This window comes from Rhododendron vialii, chromosome 1a (assembly GCF_030253575.1).
Source record: "Rhododendron vialii isolate Sample 1 chromosome 1a, ASM3025357v1".
In the NCBI taxonomy this organism is placed as follows: Eukaryota; Viridiplantae; Streptophyta; class Magnoliopsida; order Ericales; family Ericaceae; genus Rhododendron; species Rhododendron vialii.
In genome coordinates this window covers 48352657-48370374 of record NC_080557.1, presented here as the reverse complement: position 1 = coordinate 48370374, position 17718 = coordinate 48352657, and the positions used below count along the sequence as shown (strand labels likewise).

The 17718-nt window shown below is 39.0% G+C and overlaps 3 protein-coding genes across 3 annotated transcripts; 1 reads left to right on the top strand and 2 right to left on the bottom strand.

Moving 5' to 3' along the window:
• Positions 1–441: 441 nt before the first annotated feature.
• On the bottom strand, positions 442–3192 carry LOC131304770 (endoglucanase 17). Its single transcript, XM_058332148.1, has 8 exons — positions 2734–3192; positions 2357–2563; positions 2059–2259; positions 1857–1949; positions 1573–1734; positions 1347–1458; positions 1102–1265; positions 442–1002 (listed from the first exon to the last, which is right to left on the bottom strand). The coding sequence occupies exons 1-8, from the start codon at positions 2989–2991 to the stop codon at positions 670–672; spliced, it is 1530 nt and encodes a 509-aa protein (XP_058188131.1). The 5' UTR covers positions 2992–3192; the 3' UTR covers positions 442–669.
• Positions 3193–12048: 8856 nt separating this feature from the next.
• LOC131304921 (uncharacterized) lies at positions 12049–13965 on the top strand. The gene is made up of 3 exons (XM_058332365.1): positions 12049–12670; positions 13189–13430; positions 13510–13965. The coding sequence occupies exons 1-3, from the start codon at positions 12206–12208 to the stop codon at positions 13760–13762; spliced, it is 960 nt and encodes a 319-aa protein (XP_058188348.1). The 5' UTR covers positions 12049–12205; the 3' UTR covers positions 13763–13965.
• A 962-nt stretch (positions 13966–14927) lies between these two features.
• Positions 14928–17654, bottom strand: LOC131305036 (uncharacterized). The gene is made up of 3 exons (XM_058332375.1): positions 16992–17654; positions 15808–16043; positions 14928–15401 (listed from the first exon to the last, which is right to left on the bottom strand). The coding sequence occupies exons 1-3, from the start codon at positions 17454–17456 to the stop codon at positions 15155–15157; spliced, it is 948 nt and encodes a 315-aa protein (XP_058188358.1). The 5' UTR covers positions 17457–17654; the 3' UTR covers positions 14928–15154.
• Between the last annotated feature and the right edge of the window lie 64 nt (positions 17655–17718).

Sequence of the window (17718 nt, the reverse complement as noted above, 5' to 3'; positions counted from 1 at the left end):
TCTCTCTCTCTCTCTCTCTCTCTCTCTCTAGTCACAAGACTCACAAGTCACAACCAAGCCCATTCCCTCCTAACACAGCCAAACCCAGTTCCGACACCTCTGATCTCTCTGCAATGCACAGCTTTTTGACCATGTTAAACACAATCCTCTTTGCTGCTTTTATCACGTGGTAGTAGTACCCCAGTTCTCCATCCTTTTGCCATTCACTCAGTTTCAACGGTCAAATATTGGGCCCCCATCCAACGGTATAATATTCCTTTCGAGACGCTATCCACTCCTTCCTCCTACTCTTTTTGACTTTATTGCGATTGGTTGCCTCTTTATCCTCTGAAAAGGAGATTACACGAGAGAGAGAGAGAGAGAGAGAGAGAGAGAGAGAGAGAGAGAGAGAGAGAGAGACGGCTATAATAAATAAGAGAACCTATAGAAGCATTGGAACCATTTTTACACACAACCCATACGCATTTTACTACTGTTAAATCACTTCCAGGTACTGTAATCCAACGATAAATGCTATGTAAATAGTAACAACGTCCACAAGGTTAGGGGCCCGAGTCTCATTAGATCTGGACGCCAACACCACCACATTCACATTACTAGAGTAATACTATTAGAGAACCTACACTCCCTCCCAAATAAGTGGGAATACTTTTGGAGATAGTTACTAATCTAGAGCTGGCCAAATGAGTGAGCAAGATAAGCCAATGATCCAACAAGCGGTGCATTGATGTAAGTTGCAGGCTCTGATTGCTCGTAGTCTGACCTTCGATCGGGAAAGTGATCGTGCTGATCGGGCCCACCGACCACAGCCCCCACTAAGATGTTCGGGTTAGGGGACTGGGAATTCATGATGCTGAACCCAGATGAGCATTGTATCTTAGCCGGATGTGCAGCAATGCACGGTAGGGATGATCCCCTATGGTGGATCCTTTGCGGGTACCTTGGACCATACCCCACCATGTAGGACATCCTCAACGGGTTGTCTCCAAGCAAGTAGTCCACCTGTTATAATGCAGAAAATTAAATTCCAAAAATCTTTACTAATTCATTTCTAACGAATCAACTAAAAATATAGTAGTAGCACAAATTTGGTGAATTTACTTGTTTTTTGGCCACGGAACGGAGCCTACTGGCGGTGACGACGACTCCACCACAATTGACCACTTGGTGGGAGGAAGTTAAGTATTTGGCGTAGGCTAAGAGGAGGAAGGAGGTGGAGGTCACATACTGCATGTTACTATCACTCATTTTGAACAGTAGCCCACCTGTATATGTAGCCGTTAGTAGTTATATGGAGTAGTCTCTATGTAGTATCTCAGAGAGAGAGAGAGAGAGAAGGGGGGGACCTGGGGTGTACTGGGCTTGAGACAATGGGGTCCCTGGCACGAGGGAACAAATGTAGTTATCGGCATGACCTTTGTAATCACGGAGTGATTGAAGCTTTTGAATTAGAAATGCCTGAAAATTGGACCAAGAGCCAGAATTTTAGTTGAAACTAGTAGTACCTATATGGAGTAATACTCTAACAGGTTCAATGAAAAGAAACAAGTTGATGGAAATGCCCAATATGACCTTGGAGAGTAGAATCCTGGCCCCAACATGCTTGTTATCCCACCCAAATGTATTATCAGTCTCATCAGCTCCAAGTTCTTGTCCATTCACTTGAATGTATTGGAGATACATTGGGTTCCTTGTGGCCTTTTGCAACCAAGCAGCTCCCCACAACAACTCATCCTTCGAAATTTCAACCCCAAATCCATAAAATAAAATATCAACTCTAAAACCCTTTGTGCAGTAGAAAAGCAAGAACCAAAACAGAAAGAGAAATTGGTTTTTTATACACAGAAGGAATTTACCTGATAACCAGAGTAAGAGCAATAGAAAGGACACACAGAGCTTCTCAACCCATTGCTGTAGTCACCTCTGTACTTATCAGCAAACTCAAACACCTAAACCCAATAATCACATTAAAAAAACACATTAAAGATGTGCCCCTTTCTTTAATCAGGATACTTTCTGTCTGCCAGTATTATTTTAACAGGATCTCAAGTTAATTACCCTAATAGCCCTCCTGACAAGAAGCTTGGCATAAGTGGGGTCAGTTCTCCTGAACACCAAAGAAGCAGCTGCAAGAGCAGCAGCAGTCTCAGCTGCAACCTCAGAGCCAGGGGTGTTTCTGTCAATCTTCAACACGTTTCTTGGGGTGTCCATGTCCTCGGGTCTCTCCCAACAGGCGTGATCCTTCTTCGCATCCCCAACCTAAATAAATCAAATACCCATATTACCCTTCTCTGTTTTTTCCCACCAAAAAATTGTGCAAAATGTGCAGGAATCAGAACAGAGAATGCCTACAAACCTGAACATAAATGGTGTCTGGTTTTGCAGTGGCTTTGAGGAGGTAATCAGTGCCCCAGCGAATGGCTTCTCTTGCATTTTGCAGCTCACCTTTCATTAACCCACCAAACTCAATCACACTCCATGAAAGCATGGTGGTGGTGAAAGCCATGGGAAACCCAAACTTCACATTGTCCCCTGCATCATAATACCCTCCCACCAAATCAACCTGCATTTTCACAATCAGACCCAAATGAGCAAAACCCATATGGATTCTTCCACCAAATGAGCAAAAAATAGAGTGTCATACATACATGGCCTTCAAAGAAGAGGATGGACAAGAAAAGTGACATAACAGAGTGAAAAAAGTGCAGTAGTAGGTGTATTGAGTATACGTACATGCATAGCTGACCCATCTGAGAGACCAGAGTCTCTCCTCCAAGTGACCCTCTGGTTAGGGGGAAGCTTTCCCGACCTCTGGCCTTCAAAGAAGAGGATGGACTTAGTGAGGGCGTCTCTGTAGTTGTGAGCGGCGGAGCGGGGGCGGCGGTGGTGGTGGAGAGGGTAGTGTTGGGCGGGGAAGGCATTGGAGAGGAGGAGAGAGGTGGCGAAGAAAAAGAGGAGAAAGAGAGAAGATGTGGAAACAGAGGAAGCCATTTGGCCTCTGCGCTCTGCCCAAAAAGCCTAAAAAAAAATACAAAACCCCCCAAACTAACCAACCAACCAACCAACAACCTACAGAGCTAAACTGGAAGCCCGCAGAGAGAAAAGTGTGGAGTCTTTGTATTTATAAGCCCACAACCGTTGGGGTTTTGGCTTCACATGTTTAATGAAGCAGAGTGAGTACTTAGGCAGATTATGTTGGATTATTAATCAAGGAAAGTGATTCTACACTTCTCTAATTGATACAAACACTTTTTTTTTCGTTTTCTAGCGGGTGAATGTATTGAACAGTTTTTGAAATTTGTAAGAAGTGTATGAATGCAGGGACTGTTTCATAAATTCACCCGTTAAAAGATGAGAAAATGAGCGTTTGCATCAATTAGGAGAGTGTAAAAATCAATTTCCTTAATGAAATTGAAAAACGTGTGATAATATTTGTAAGAGATGTACCCCACAAGAATAAGCGAAAGTGAATTAAAACGTAAAAAAAAAAAAAATTGATTTAGAATTTCGTTCTTTCAAATTTTCTTTACCGTAATGACAACTAGCATAACCAACCCTTTTTTTTTTCCTTTTTTTGGGTGTAATAAAGGTGCATACTAGATTAACTGATTAAGAAACAATAAGTATGGGTATTTAGCCCCATTAAGTCTTCTTGCAATTGTAAAAACAATATAGAAGGTGTAACATAATATGAAATAAACCAAATGGACTGAGTGAGAGCCACTTTAGCTAGCATGTCCGCGCATTTGTTTGCCTCTCTGTAATCGCGCCTAATCTTCGCTGTTCTGAACTTTTCCAATAGGCACCTGCATTGAGAGATTAAGTTACTCAAAGGATGATGAGTTGTGTTACAATGATCTTCCAATACTTGTAAGATTGAAAAAGCATCCACACTAACTTCAATCCTATCCCAGTTGTGCAGGCTTGCTAACGCGAAACCATCAAACAAGGCCCACAATTCCGCTGCTAAGTTTACGTATGTCATAGATTATTATTCAGATGTCAGTTCATTACATTCTTTTCCTAGCCAAAGAGTAGAAAGACCTTTTGAAGAGGAAAGGAAAATATAAAGAAACACCTTGCCCTTGCGGGTAGGGAGTCCCTCATTAAGTATGTGATTGAGGCTTATTCCTACCTACAGACATCCAATGCAATCAATCACCTCCCTGTTTCTATCTACAACCAAAAAGATTGATCAATTGAGTAGATTTCTTTTTTAATAAGTGCATTAAAAACAAACAAAGTACCCAAGGCTTGTAAACACTTAATTTCTTTTTAATGCACTTATTTTATCCCAGAAAATCTAAAGAACATATAATGTAGAGGTGTGCATTTTGAGAGAAGTTTTTTAAAGTAATAGAAGTGGAGAGAGATGGAAAGATATTGGAGACCGGGCTCAAGTATTTTGAGACCCCAAAACGAAAAAGACCGTAAAGTCTTGGGATTGGTTTTTAAGCTAGGGATGTAGTGGGTTAAACTTTTATACTTGTCTTCAACAAATACAGATGTAGGCCAAACCTTTGTTAAGGATGATGCTATGGTGTCCCCGGTCATTTTGAGGACACCGTAATTTTTGGCATAATTTTACCATTAGGAGCATAACTAAAATCAATTATAAGCATAAAAGAATCCAAACAAGACATAACCAAGGAATATTCAAAAAATCAACCAAGGCGTAACTAAACTCAACCAAGGCATGCCTTGCTATGATTTTGGTTATGCCTTGCTATGGTTCTGTTATACTTGTAATGGGTTTTGGTTATACTCATAATGGTTTTGTTATGCCAAAAGTTACGGTGTACCCAAAATAACCGAGGAAACCAAAGTCATTCCCCTTTGTTAATAACTAAGTCCAATTTGTTTATAAATTAACTATTGACACAGACTGCACTAATACTAGGGCAGAAATATGTTCCTTAATCACATAATTTTTCAAAATGGCATTTGCTCCAGCTCTCACTTTCCTACTCATGAATTCCTCTTGTTTGTAAGATTTTTAGAAGACGCTTTGACCCTCGCGGTCCCACACCCACACCCGCGCCTGCACTCGGACGTAGAAAACACTACTCACAATTAAAGCTACCGAAACTTCTGCAAATTCAGTTGCTCTGTTTGTGTTCCCGCATCTCCGGGACAAGAATCGGAGCAAAATGGAGAATATCACGTAAATAGGCTAAAGTCTCAAAGAGTAACGTGTAGCAGAGTAACAAATCAAATCTGCTGTCGGGTAAAGGTGATGAACAAAAAAATGCATGTGCCTGGGGGGGGCTTCAGGCTTCAATATTGGGTTCAATGTGTTTCCAGAAAACTGTCAAATGAGACCCATAATGTGGATGGAACCGGACACGGGAATCAGGAAATCAGGATATGGATCTCCTGCGGATCAAAAAAAAACAAGGATATGGATCTCCTTTTTCAAATCAATAAAGAGAGCACTCCAATCCCCAGGGTTAGTCCGGGTTGGTGGTGTGCTCCCCGCACAATTGTTTAGAGTTCAACTCTTAGGTTAAGCCACAAAAAAATTATTTCTCGTGAATTCTCTAATCTCGGAGTGGTGGCGTGGATAACCTGTCTTTATCAGACCGGAAGGGAATTCGTCGATGTATGAGTTAGCTGGACTAACTGGCCTGAAAACTCCTGATAGTCCTAGAAAAAAAAAAAGAAGAAGAAGAAGAAGAGCATTTGTTCCACAAATTGGAGCTCCATCTCTATTCCCCTTTCGAATGTTTCATGATTTCATCTCATCTCGGGGAATGCTGATTGTTATAACTGTTCAAGTTGCGACTTATAGAACAATGCGACAAGAGGGGGAAAAAAAAGGGATGATGCTACGGTGTTTCCGGTCATTTTGGGACACCGTAACTTTTGGCATAACTGACCATTAAAAGCATAACAAAAATCAGTGATGTGCATAACTAAAACCTTACAGAGGCATAACCCTCAAAATCCCCATAAATTTTGGGGATTTTGGATTTATGCCTTTGTAAGGTTTTGGTTATACACATCACTGATTTTTGTTATGCTTTTAGTGGTCGGTTATGCCAAAAGTTACGGTGTCCCCAAACGGCAGGTGGACACCGTAGCATTTCCCGGGAAGGACTTCGGTGTCCCCGGTCATTTTGGGGGACACCGTAACTTTTGGCATGACAAAATCATTATGAGTATAACCAAAACCCATTTATGAGCATAACCAAAACCCATTTATGAGCATAACCAAAACCCATTTATGAGCATAACCAAAACCATTATGAGCATAACAGAACCATAGCAAGGCATAACTTATTTGTTATGCCTTGGTTGGGTTTTGTTATGCCTTGGTTGGTTTTTTGAATATTCCTTGGTTATGCCTTGTTTGGATTCTGTTATGTTTGTAATGGATTTTGATTATGCTCATAATGGTGAAGTTATGTCAAAAATTACGGTGTCCCCAAAATGACCGGGGACACCATAGCATCATACAAAATTTTACGGAGCTCAATCTCAATCTCATTCGTCACTTTTACGGAGCCGTGCAAAATTCCGGACGGAATTTCCGGTAACTGTTTTCCGGCCGGTATTTTCTGAAACGGCCGGTACCGACCGGTATTTGGTCCGAAACGGTATTGGAGTGTTAGGGTACCGATTTTCTTCAAATCCGGTACGTACCGGCTTGTACGGTACGGGATTGACAACTATGGAAAGAACATGGAAGATCGAGTCCTTGGTCTGAAAATAATGGCCCAGATTGGACATTAGTAGCATCTTTGTTGGAGTGATATGCTCTTTTTACTTATCATCATGTGGCTCTTCATTTTTGGGGCTAAACAACATGTGCTCTCTCTCTCTCTCACACACACATGCCCAAAAGCAAACTACTCCATAATGATGTCTCGTTAATAATGGACTGGACTGGCTCTAATTCCACACTACTATAATGGGCCCTATTTCACTTCCACACTCTACCCAAGCTTTAATGGCAAAGAAGATGCATGCGGTAATTCGTGAAAACTTTTGTTGATTTGAAAGAAGATGCATGCAGTAAGTAAAGATTATGATTATTTCGAGAGTGATGGGGAACGCTAATATTGCTTTAGGGAAATTTACTGTTGACAACGACGGAATATTTGGTAACTAAACTACTATCATATCCGGATAGCTAGTTGGTACTCCCTCCGTCTTATTTTCATTATCCATTATTCTGTTTGTCTTTTATATGTTTTTTAAATACACAATGAAAATAGAAGGGATGGAGTATTTCGTTGTCGTAAGGTTAAGTTGATCATGTCCCATTTACATCCCGTCAGTGCCCGGTTGTTGAAGATATGATTTTTTTTTCTTTTCCCTTGACGGTCAAGGGTGTTCAAACGAGCTATGTGCATCTCGATTAATTTCTTCTCCGATCCGGTCAAATTAAAGCAGACTATCAATGCCAAGTCTACTAGATTCAAAAAAAAATTATTTTTTCTTGCAACCTAATCTTAAGAAATCGAAATCTGGTTAATTATTGAAGAGCAAACTCACCAACTAACCAGACTAATCTTGGGCTTCATCGTTACTACTGCTACTACGACGAGTATATTCATAGAATTGATTTGGTGGATAGGAAGGGGAGTTGCTAGATAGGATAGGACGCCATGTGGTGATGCCATGTGATCCCGTGATGTATAGTTGCTTTTGTTTCTTTCTAGTTCCTCATTGGCAGTTCAGATCAGATCAGATCAGAGGCCTCTTTCACTATCCACTGATTGGACTGCCGGTCCGTTGTGGGTATCAAGTTTACGAATTTAAACTGCATGACTCTGCGGTTCAAAAAAAAAAACTGCACGACTCTGACTCTTGAGAGGCTGTTAAAGTTCTCCTAAATTTATAAGAAATTAAGTTGATTTTGTTCTTATTTAATTTTTTTTTGGATTTATTAGTTTTGTGCTTAATTTTTGTGAATTATTAATTCGTTACGATGAGGGAAATCGAAAAAGTAAAAAAAAAAAGAGTATTTTTATCCAAGTATTTTGAGAAATAACAACTTTTAGCAAAATTAGTGAAATAAGTTGACTTATTTTGCTAAAAAATGGTTATTTTTCAAAATATTAGGGTAAAAATAATTTTTTTTTTACTTTTCTGATTTCTCTCATTGAGACAAATTAATAATCCACAAAAGTTTGACACAAACTAACAAATGCAAAAAAAAAAAAAAAAACAACTAAGGACAAAAGTACCTTAATTTTTTATAACTTTAGGAGAACTTATGAATTTAACTTAAATCTAAGAGTTTTACCCTTATTTGAAATTTTTTACTTTTTTTGTGGTTATTTTTCAAAATATTTGGGTAAAAGTAAAAAAAAAAATTACTTTTCCGATTTCCTTTATCAAGACGAATCAATAACCCACAAAATTTTGATGCAAAACTAACAAATGAGAAAAAAAAATTCAAGTAAAGATAAAACTAATAGATTCAAGTTAAGTTCATAAGAAACAGCGTTATTAGTATGACCAAAATTCCAAGCACTCTCTCACTAGAAAAATGCCAAAAGACGTATACCGAAAATCATACTACTACGTACTCGTACTGAGTATAATTAAATATGCGCTCCATTTTCACGTATGACCCAAATCTAATGTGAGTACGGAGTATTTTTCTAGTTCAACTTTCCGCTAGTCCCGTAGCCCAATTGAAACGAAAGTGATGATTGTGACCAACAACAATGCCACCACCACACACACACACCGGAGACGTCCAAAGTGTGTCGCGCCCTTAGGTGTTTTATCTAGACACTTTAAGCTCTCAGATGTTGTAATGGGCTTTTGTCCATCTAGTTGTATGTTTTCAACTTTCAGTTGGAATCCCTTTCCCTATCCCTAATAAAATGTAATTTTGCCGATAAAAAAAAAGTGTGGGATCGACTCTTATTGTAAGTGAGTTTGTGTAAGTATTTGTGTGTTGTTATAGGACTGAGAGTATTTTTTCCGTCTCGTCCCGATGATCAAAACGTTCACTTCATAGAGTTCGTCGAGTGGAAAAAGAGTGACAAAAATCAAATTAATCGGATATTATTAAGTGTTTGATCGAAATATTTTTTTCTTGATAAGAATGAATCAAAAACACTTGATCAACACCACTAGAACCCATTATTGCCGAGTTATATGTGTATTGATTATGCACTTAATGATATCAAATCGAGCTGATTTTTGGCACACTTCTTCTACTCAACGATCTCTACAAAGAAAACGTTTCTAATCATCGAAACAGGATCAGAGCAGACCGAGATCGTCTGGGACAGCACCAACCCCCAGTTCGGTTACATATGTTTGTGACAAAACTTCTTTCTAATTCATGTCTGTCATCAAGGAGTGCAATTTTGTTTACCCTCCTTAAAAGAGGGTGAACATTAGCCCTTTTCTTATTAGTTGAAAATGGTGTAGGTCTTACCCCTACAATACACTTTTTGGTAAACATGACATCACTTTGTGATGGAATCTACGCCATTTCAACCAAAAAGAATGAGAGTAATGTTCACAGTTTTAAGTTTTTTGACATTCGTTATACATCAACAATGGCTAGCGGGATGCTAGTGCGTTAGTCAACGGGGGGTTCAGAGGCTATCCATAGCCCTGAACCCCAAACTTGCTCCCCAAGGTACTCGAACTTAGGTCACCACTGAGAAGAGAAATGAGGGTGATCAAAACTCAACTCGTCGTCGAGTGCAGATAAATGGCCTACCGTGGGCCTAAGGGAACGGGACCAAAATTGACCCAATACAGTGAAGAGGGCGGGCTGTCCCTCTTTCTTATTTGCATTTTTTCTGGTGGGCTGTTTTTGAGATGTTACTCCAAATAATTTGGATACTCCAGGACCAGACCAACATGCTGTGCCATTAGCTTTTGCGTATCAAGACGAATGAATGGCTTAAGCTGATTGATGGATTCTTTTTCACAAATACGTATTTGTCAAAAATGGTGATGAATTACCTTAACTTTAGGGCCACATTATTTTTCTCTACTATTGTCCATACGTCCGTAGTATTCTACCTGAGATTCTTGTCTTGTACAATTTCTGCAATATTTCCAAAAAATTTCAGAAAATAGGTGTGTCAGAATGGCAGCATAGGATAGATAATAGATAATTGAAATGATCTTTGAATATTTGGTGGACAAAATATGGTCTAAGGAAAATGATTTGATGATCAAAACAAGATCAGAAGCTATGAAGGCTTTTGTAGCCTCCAGCCATTTATTCGGTTTGAATAATGCTCTACTTTTATGGTCAAAGGGACGCATCTTTGGATATCCTAGACAAATTTTAAAGCATTTTATTGCAACGATTGATTGATGTACTCTTTACAAGGCATAATCTCGTAATTTCAAGTGCTCGTTTCAAAGTCCAATTGGACAGTATTTTAAAATGAAATGTAATAATCTATAATTCATTTTGAAAAAATAAATAAAATATAAATGTTGACAGCATCCATCTCGGATATGGGCCATATGGCTTACACTTGACAATTATGAATGGATACAATACCAGCCTAGCATTCATTACATGCATATTTCTCCAGAAAACATAGCAATCCCCTTTTTCTTACTACTAGCGCATACAAAGGCATGAGTTGAACAATCACAGCACACAAATCAATACTAGGCTCACGTGCAATATCTCAACCCTTGTCAAACGAATCCAACAACACAAAAACAATTGCTTAAGCATATCCATTGACCAGTTAACTTGAATCAACGAATAAAGAACAAACAATTTAGTGATCCCTAATTTCTGCATAAACTGAACAATTTGGACGTCCCAACCCGGCCCTCTACTCCCTCCAAATTACCCGACTTGGGATCCGCCGCTTCCGGTATTCAAAGTAACTGAACAATTTGGCATGGTTTTTTGTTTATTTGAACCATTTACTATGAAATATTTGTTCGAATCATGGGATATTAATCGTGTCCACGTAGTAATCGTCATGGTAATTTAACCATGTAACGGTTTGAATGTCTTGTTATATATTTTTTTACGGTAATTTAGTCATGTTCCATGTAATAAGATCAATGAAAAATATGACTTTCTGTTATCTGGTTGGCCAACTCGAAGGATGAAGAAAAAATGCAAATATGTGGTCAACTTATCATGTTATATTCCTAAAAATAAGTAATCAATCATATTGAAATTTACCAAATCCCATTGAATTAGAAAAATAATCCAATCCAATCCCACTAAATTGGAAAAACAATCAAATCCAATCCCACTAAAATAGGAAAGCAATTATAACATTGAATTAGGAAAATAATCCAATCCAATCCCACTAAATTGGGAAAACAATCAAATCTAAAAAATAAGTAATCAATCATATTGAAATTTACCAAATCCCATTGAATTAGAAAAATAATCCAATCCAATCCCACTAAATTGGGAAAACAATCAAATCCAATCCCACTAAAATAGGAAAGCAATTATAACATTGAATTAGGAAAATAATCCAATCCAATCCCACTAAATTGGGAAAACAATCAAATCTAAAAAATAAGTAATCAATCATATTGAAATTTACCAAATCCCATTGAATTAGAAAAATAATCCAATCCAATCCCACTAAATTGGGAAAACAATCAAATCCAATCCCACTAAATTGGAAAAACAATCAAATCCAATCCCACTAAAATAGGAAAGCAATATAACATTGAATTAGAAAAATAATCCAATCCAATCCCACTAAATTGGGAAAACAATCAAATCTAATCCCACTAAATTAGGAAAGCAATATAACATAATATATGTATATTATAGTGAAAAGGATAAGAAAGGAAATTCACACACTAAAAGGATGAAAACATAAGTATGAAAAAAGAGCGGGATAAATTCTTACATGACATGGATAAATAGGATGAATATTTAAATATTCCGTATATAAATTCCCAACTTTCTCCCCATATAATTCGCCCATCCATTACCATAAAAAATCACAAAACAGTATGTCAACCATTGAAAAACAAAACCTTGTTGGCCAATACGTAGCGTGTTAACAGCTTCCTGATCCTCGATCTACCCACCGGCTACCTCCACAAGATATACCTAACTACAACTTGTCTACAATAATCCAGAAAACGAAGTTTGTATGGCACATAATACTACTATCCTCTCTCTCTCTCTCTCTCTCTAGACAAGAACTAGCAGGGTGTTAAAAGCAAAGCAGGAGGCCAATCAGGCAATGCGCTTAGAGTGAGAAAGAAGAAGATGGAGAAGATAGAGCATAAAACAGTAAGAGTGAATGGCATAAACATGCACGTAGCAGAGATAGGTGAAGGCCCAGCAGTGCTGTTTGTTCATGGTTTCCCGGAGCTCTGGTACACATGGCGTCACCAGATGCTCTCCCTATCCTCCCAAGGCTACCGCACAATCGCCCCGGATCTCCGCGGTTACGGGGAATCTGAAGCGCCGCCTTCCCCAACAAGTTACACTGCCCTCCACATTGTTGGCGACTTAGTTGGCCTGTTGGATGCTCTGGGCTTGGATCAAGTCTTCCTAGTAGGCCATGATTGGGGGGCTATTATTTGTTGGTACTTCTGCTTGTTCCGGCCCGATCGTATCAAGGCCCTGGTCAACATGAGTGTTGCGTTTCGGCCTAGGCATCCTTCTATAAAGCCCGTAGAAGCAATGCGAGCTATGATGGGTGATGGATACTATGTCTGCAGGTTTCAGGTGATCTTATTTCTCCAGTATTTGACTGTATTTGGCATGTCAGATTTCCAACAAGGCCTTGTCGTCCAAAATGGATAAACTCTGTAGACTATGTTTTCCTTTTCCGTATGCTTATCGTAGTTCATCAACTCAGTTTGACCTTGCTCTTTCTTCACACTCTGTTTCTCTCCACATGATTGCCTCACAGGAGCAAATACATATTTAGAGGCTCCTAGATATATGAATATAGCCAAATACATGAAACAATGCATTTATTGACCCCTCATATATGTACATAAATCTTCGCCTTGATACATGTCTTCTAATATATAAACGACCTCTACTATGTATATATCATGTATATAAACCAATTTTTAGAATACCGAATTGCCTAAACTCAATCCAATACTCTCCACCACACCAAATTAGAATCTACGTCATAAGATATTTTTCCAGGCATGTGGCGTTTACCACTAAATGAAACAATTGGGATATAACCGTGAATTATACCACCAAATGAAACAATATGGGTATTGTAGGAACCTGGGGAGACAGAGAAAGACTTTGCACAGATTGATACAACGATACTGATGAAAGCACTACTTTCAAGCCGCAATCCAAGCCCACCTTGTGCTCCTAAAGATAAAGGATTCACGGACTATATGCAGGCTCCATCCACGTTGCCCTCATGGTTGACTGAGGAAGACATAGATTATTTTGCCACCAATTATAGGCACAAAGGTTTCACTGGAGGACTCAGCTACTACCGCGCACTAGACCTGTACGTACTTGTGCCAGAATTTCTATTACATGAGTATGTAGCAGGGGTTAGTTTCAATCTTTTGTTTCTTGGATTACAGGACCTGGGAGCTCACAGCAGCTTGGACAGGAGCACAGATAAAAGTGCCAGTGAAATTTATTGTAGGGGACTTGGATACAACTTATAACACCCCCGGTGCCAAGGAATATATACACGAAGGTGGTTTCAAGAAAGACGTCCCACTTCTGGAAGAAGTGGTGGTGATGGAAGGAGTAGCTCACTTTATCAACCAAGAAAAGCCAGAGGAAATCAGTGCTCATATATATGAGTTCATTCAGAAGTTCGGAAACTAACAGCCAATAGTTCTCTCTTGGTGGCATGTCCTTGGAAGCTAATAAGAAATATTCTCCAAGAAATAAGAAGCTAAAGACTCAATGAACAATGTGCTCACTAAGGGATGGCCATAGGGTAGCTCGTGGTGATATAATATTGATCAGTATTTCTTTTCAGAATGCTGTAACTTCTTTTTTAATCCAAATTTCCTCTATTTCTTCAATGTCATTTTCTTACTGACTGGTCCACTGATGGTTGCGTGCCAAGAATTGAAGGTAGGCGGCTAATGGCTATCTATCATAGATTGAGATGATAGGCTAGGACGAGGACTAGGCTCACATTTAATGCTTAACTAACCACGCAATTAAGAGTCAAAAAGTCTAAGCACACAAACCCCTTTTACAAGGAATAATTATTGGGGGGTCATGGGGTGTGATCATGTGGCGTCCGAACCCCCTTCACAATCACAAAATCATGTAGACCCCAAACCCAGTGTATGGATACGGAATAATGGAACCCTATAAAGCCTTGCAAAATTTCTCTCCTAATGAAACACATACAAGTTGGCAATAGGTAATCAAGTAATCAGCTCTTGGTTAAGGATAAATTTTGGGATTCTAAATAGCAGGATTGCACAGCCAAAGTATAAATTAACAGCCGTATTAGAAGTAGATTAATAAGGACTTTCTAAGAATGCTCCTTCCTAGACACCAAATATGGATGCAAATCTTGCATATATATATTTAAGTCGCATCAACAGAAACTATGGGTTAAGGTTAAGGGGTCTACTAAAAATGACAATATTACCTCTCTTGGTCATAATAAGAAAAGACAAATTTCCAAACTATCATTCTTTCTTACTCTCTCCGTCCCGATTTGTTTGTCTCCTTTTTGACTTTTTGAGAGCGTTTGACCTCTCAAAGAATTGACTATAATTTTCAATTCGTAATGTTTTTAATATGCAATATGGATCTTGTTTGATAGATCTCAATTAGTTTTATTATACAAAATCTTCAAAATCATAAAAAAAACATTATAAAATGTAATATATAAGTATATTTTTGAAAGACACGTATTTCGACAATTGGACAAACAAATTGGGACGGAGGGAGTAGTTCTTACCATCAATCTATCATTTGCCTCCGACAAAATGAGCTCAGGCTCTCAGCATAATAAACCCTCCCGAAAGAAATTGGCATGTTTTTTCAAAGGTAAAAATGGCATCCAACATATAACAGCAAAGTAGCCCGGAACCTAACATATAGGCATTGGCTTGTTTTGTAGTGACAAAGAATTAGACAATTACAAAACCATGGCAACTATTTTTTGAAAAGAGATGTCTTATTCTGGTTACATATATGACCTTTAATCACACTTGCAAGAACATGGCATGAACAGATAACAAGGTCGGATCAAAACCTCTGGATGAAATCATATATGTGCGCACTGATTTCTTCTGGCTTTTCTTGGCTGAGAAAATGAGCTACTCCTTCCATTACAACAAGTTCCTCCAAAAAGGGAACAAGTTTTTTGAAAGCACCACTGTGAATATATTGCTTGGCACCTGGGGTAGTATAAATCATATCCTCGTCACCCACAATAAATTTAACCGGCACCTTTATTTGCGACCCGGTCCATGGTGCTGTTAGCTCCCAATTTCTGCAACAATAGGAAAATGAAGTTACTGGGCTCGCATATACAAACCCTCCATCCTCCATTAAACAAAAAAAGAAAGCTAAATTTCATGCCTATTCACTGACCTCAAAATAAAAACCGAATCCTATAAGAATTTATAGTCTAAAGAAATGATCATTGCTCTGTAGAAATATATGATGCCGTTCTCCTTGTCCTATTAGTCTTTGTAACAATTTCAAAGATTAATGAAATTTATTTTTTGCCGTTCAAAAAAAAAAAAAAAAAAACTCTGTAGAAATCCACGTATATGACAATCCTCTTGCATTTCAACTAAACAAGTGCATGGATATAATTTCCTATATTCATGCATGCCACCTAGTATGTGATACACATTCAGAAAAGTTCTAAAGAAGTGCCAAACAGAACTTACAAGTCCAAAGCTCGGTAGTAATTTAGTCCACCAGTGAAACCTTTCTGTTTGGTGACATAATAATTGAGATCTTCTTCCGAAAGCCAAGAGGGCAAGTCAAATGGAGTATGGGGTGAACCACCAAATCCCACTTCCTTAGGCACACAAAGGGGACCAGGTGTGCGAGATAAGAAAAAATACTTTATCAGTCTTGCGGTATCAACGCGGGAAAACTCTTCCTCTGCCTCACCAGGTTCCTACAACACAAACCAAAAAAAGAGAACGTCTTTAAGGTGGTGCCTTAGGAATGAGAGCCGTATCCTCATATCTAGCCAGTACATAAAAAGGAGAGAACTTATCTACATGGTACTAAACTTGGTCTAACCACCTTCAACAAATATTGGAATGTGCTGCCTTGATTCCTCCATTCATACAACAAAGAGTGGTAGAAAAGCTAATGAATCGGTGCTCGAATTAACCATGTCATTGTAAATGAAGCATCTCATTCCACAAAATAGTCAAATGCATATGTTTCCTTATCCCTTAAGGGATTGGCATTGGTCCACAAACCCTAGTTTGCCGTACTCTATGGGTGTTTAGGCTGTGAAACTATAGAACATAATAACCAAACAAGCACGGCATTCAGACATGATTCAACTACATTCGTACAACCCCAATATTTATACTAGCATAGCAGAACTTCATTTCGAGTAAGATAAGTCTAAAAAGACTTATCATTACCGCTAAGAATTGAACCAATTAAATCGCACCACTACACTTCTTCCAAACAAAATAACTAATACACGGGAATCTGCAAAGCGTATAAAACCAAAATTAGACAATTCGAGCTATATATTGGACAAAATTCACCACAAAAGATTACTTACAGAAGAATACGCCAAATACTCAGAGTTCCAGCTAAATTGGACAGTTCTCCGATTAGGACTTGCAAACGAATAGAGCTACTTGAGTTTGAGCTTGTTTTTGTTCAGAAAACCAAGCTTGAACATTTCTTTAAAGCAACTTTCAAGCCGAGCTCGAACAAAGCTACTACTCGGCTTGTTTGGCTTATGATGCATAATAAATTCAAACGACTCGAGGTCGGCTCGTGTTCAGCTCGATTAAAAGCTTGTTTGAGATCAATTTGTCTCATAAATAAGCTAAGCTCGATTAAAATCACAGTGCTTGAAGGAACCAGAAATCACCTGAAATCTGCACATATAATAGTCATCACCAAACGCAGCTCTAAGTGACTGAATTGGTTTTCTCGAAGGGCTCCTCGGATGGAACACAACGCTCATGTTAACCAAAGCCCTAACCCGTTCGGGCCTGAACAAGCAAAAGTACCAGGCCATGTAGGCCCCCCAGTCGTGGCCCACCAGGAAGACCCGATCCAGTCCCAGTGCATCCAACAGGCCCACGATATCGCCGACGATGTGGAAGGCGGTGTAGCTGGCGGCGGAGGGCGGCGCGTCGGTGTCGCCGTAGCCGCGCATGTCCGGGGCGATTGCGCGGTAGCCGCGGGAGGAGAGGGAGAGCATCTGGTGCCGCCACGTGTACCAGAGGTCAGGGAAGCCGTGTAGGAATAGGACAGGTGGACCGTCGCCGATTTCTGCTACGTGCATGTTTATGCCGTTCACGAATACGGTGCTGTGCTTTATCTTCTCCATCTCTCTCTCTCTCTCTGAAGAAGAGTTTTGCTGATTTTGCTTTGGAGTTCAAAGCTTCCACTGTAAATGGTTTTTGGAGGAGAAAGGAGAAGTTTGACTTTGCTTTCCTTTGGTCTTTGGGGATAAATGTTCTTGGTGGGATAATCACATTTCTACCTCAAATCAGATTTTATTGGATCTTTTTAAGATTTTCTTGGATAAAGGTTGTCTTATTAAAAAAGGCTATAAGAATTTAGGTGAAGAACTCATGCATATATATATA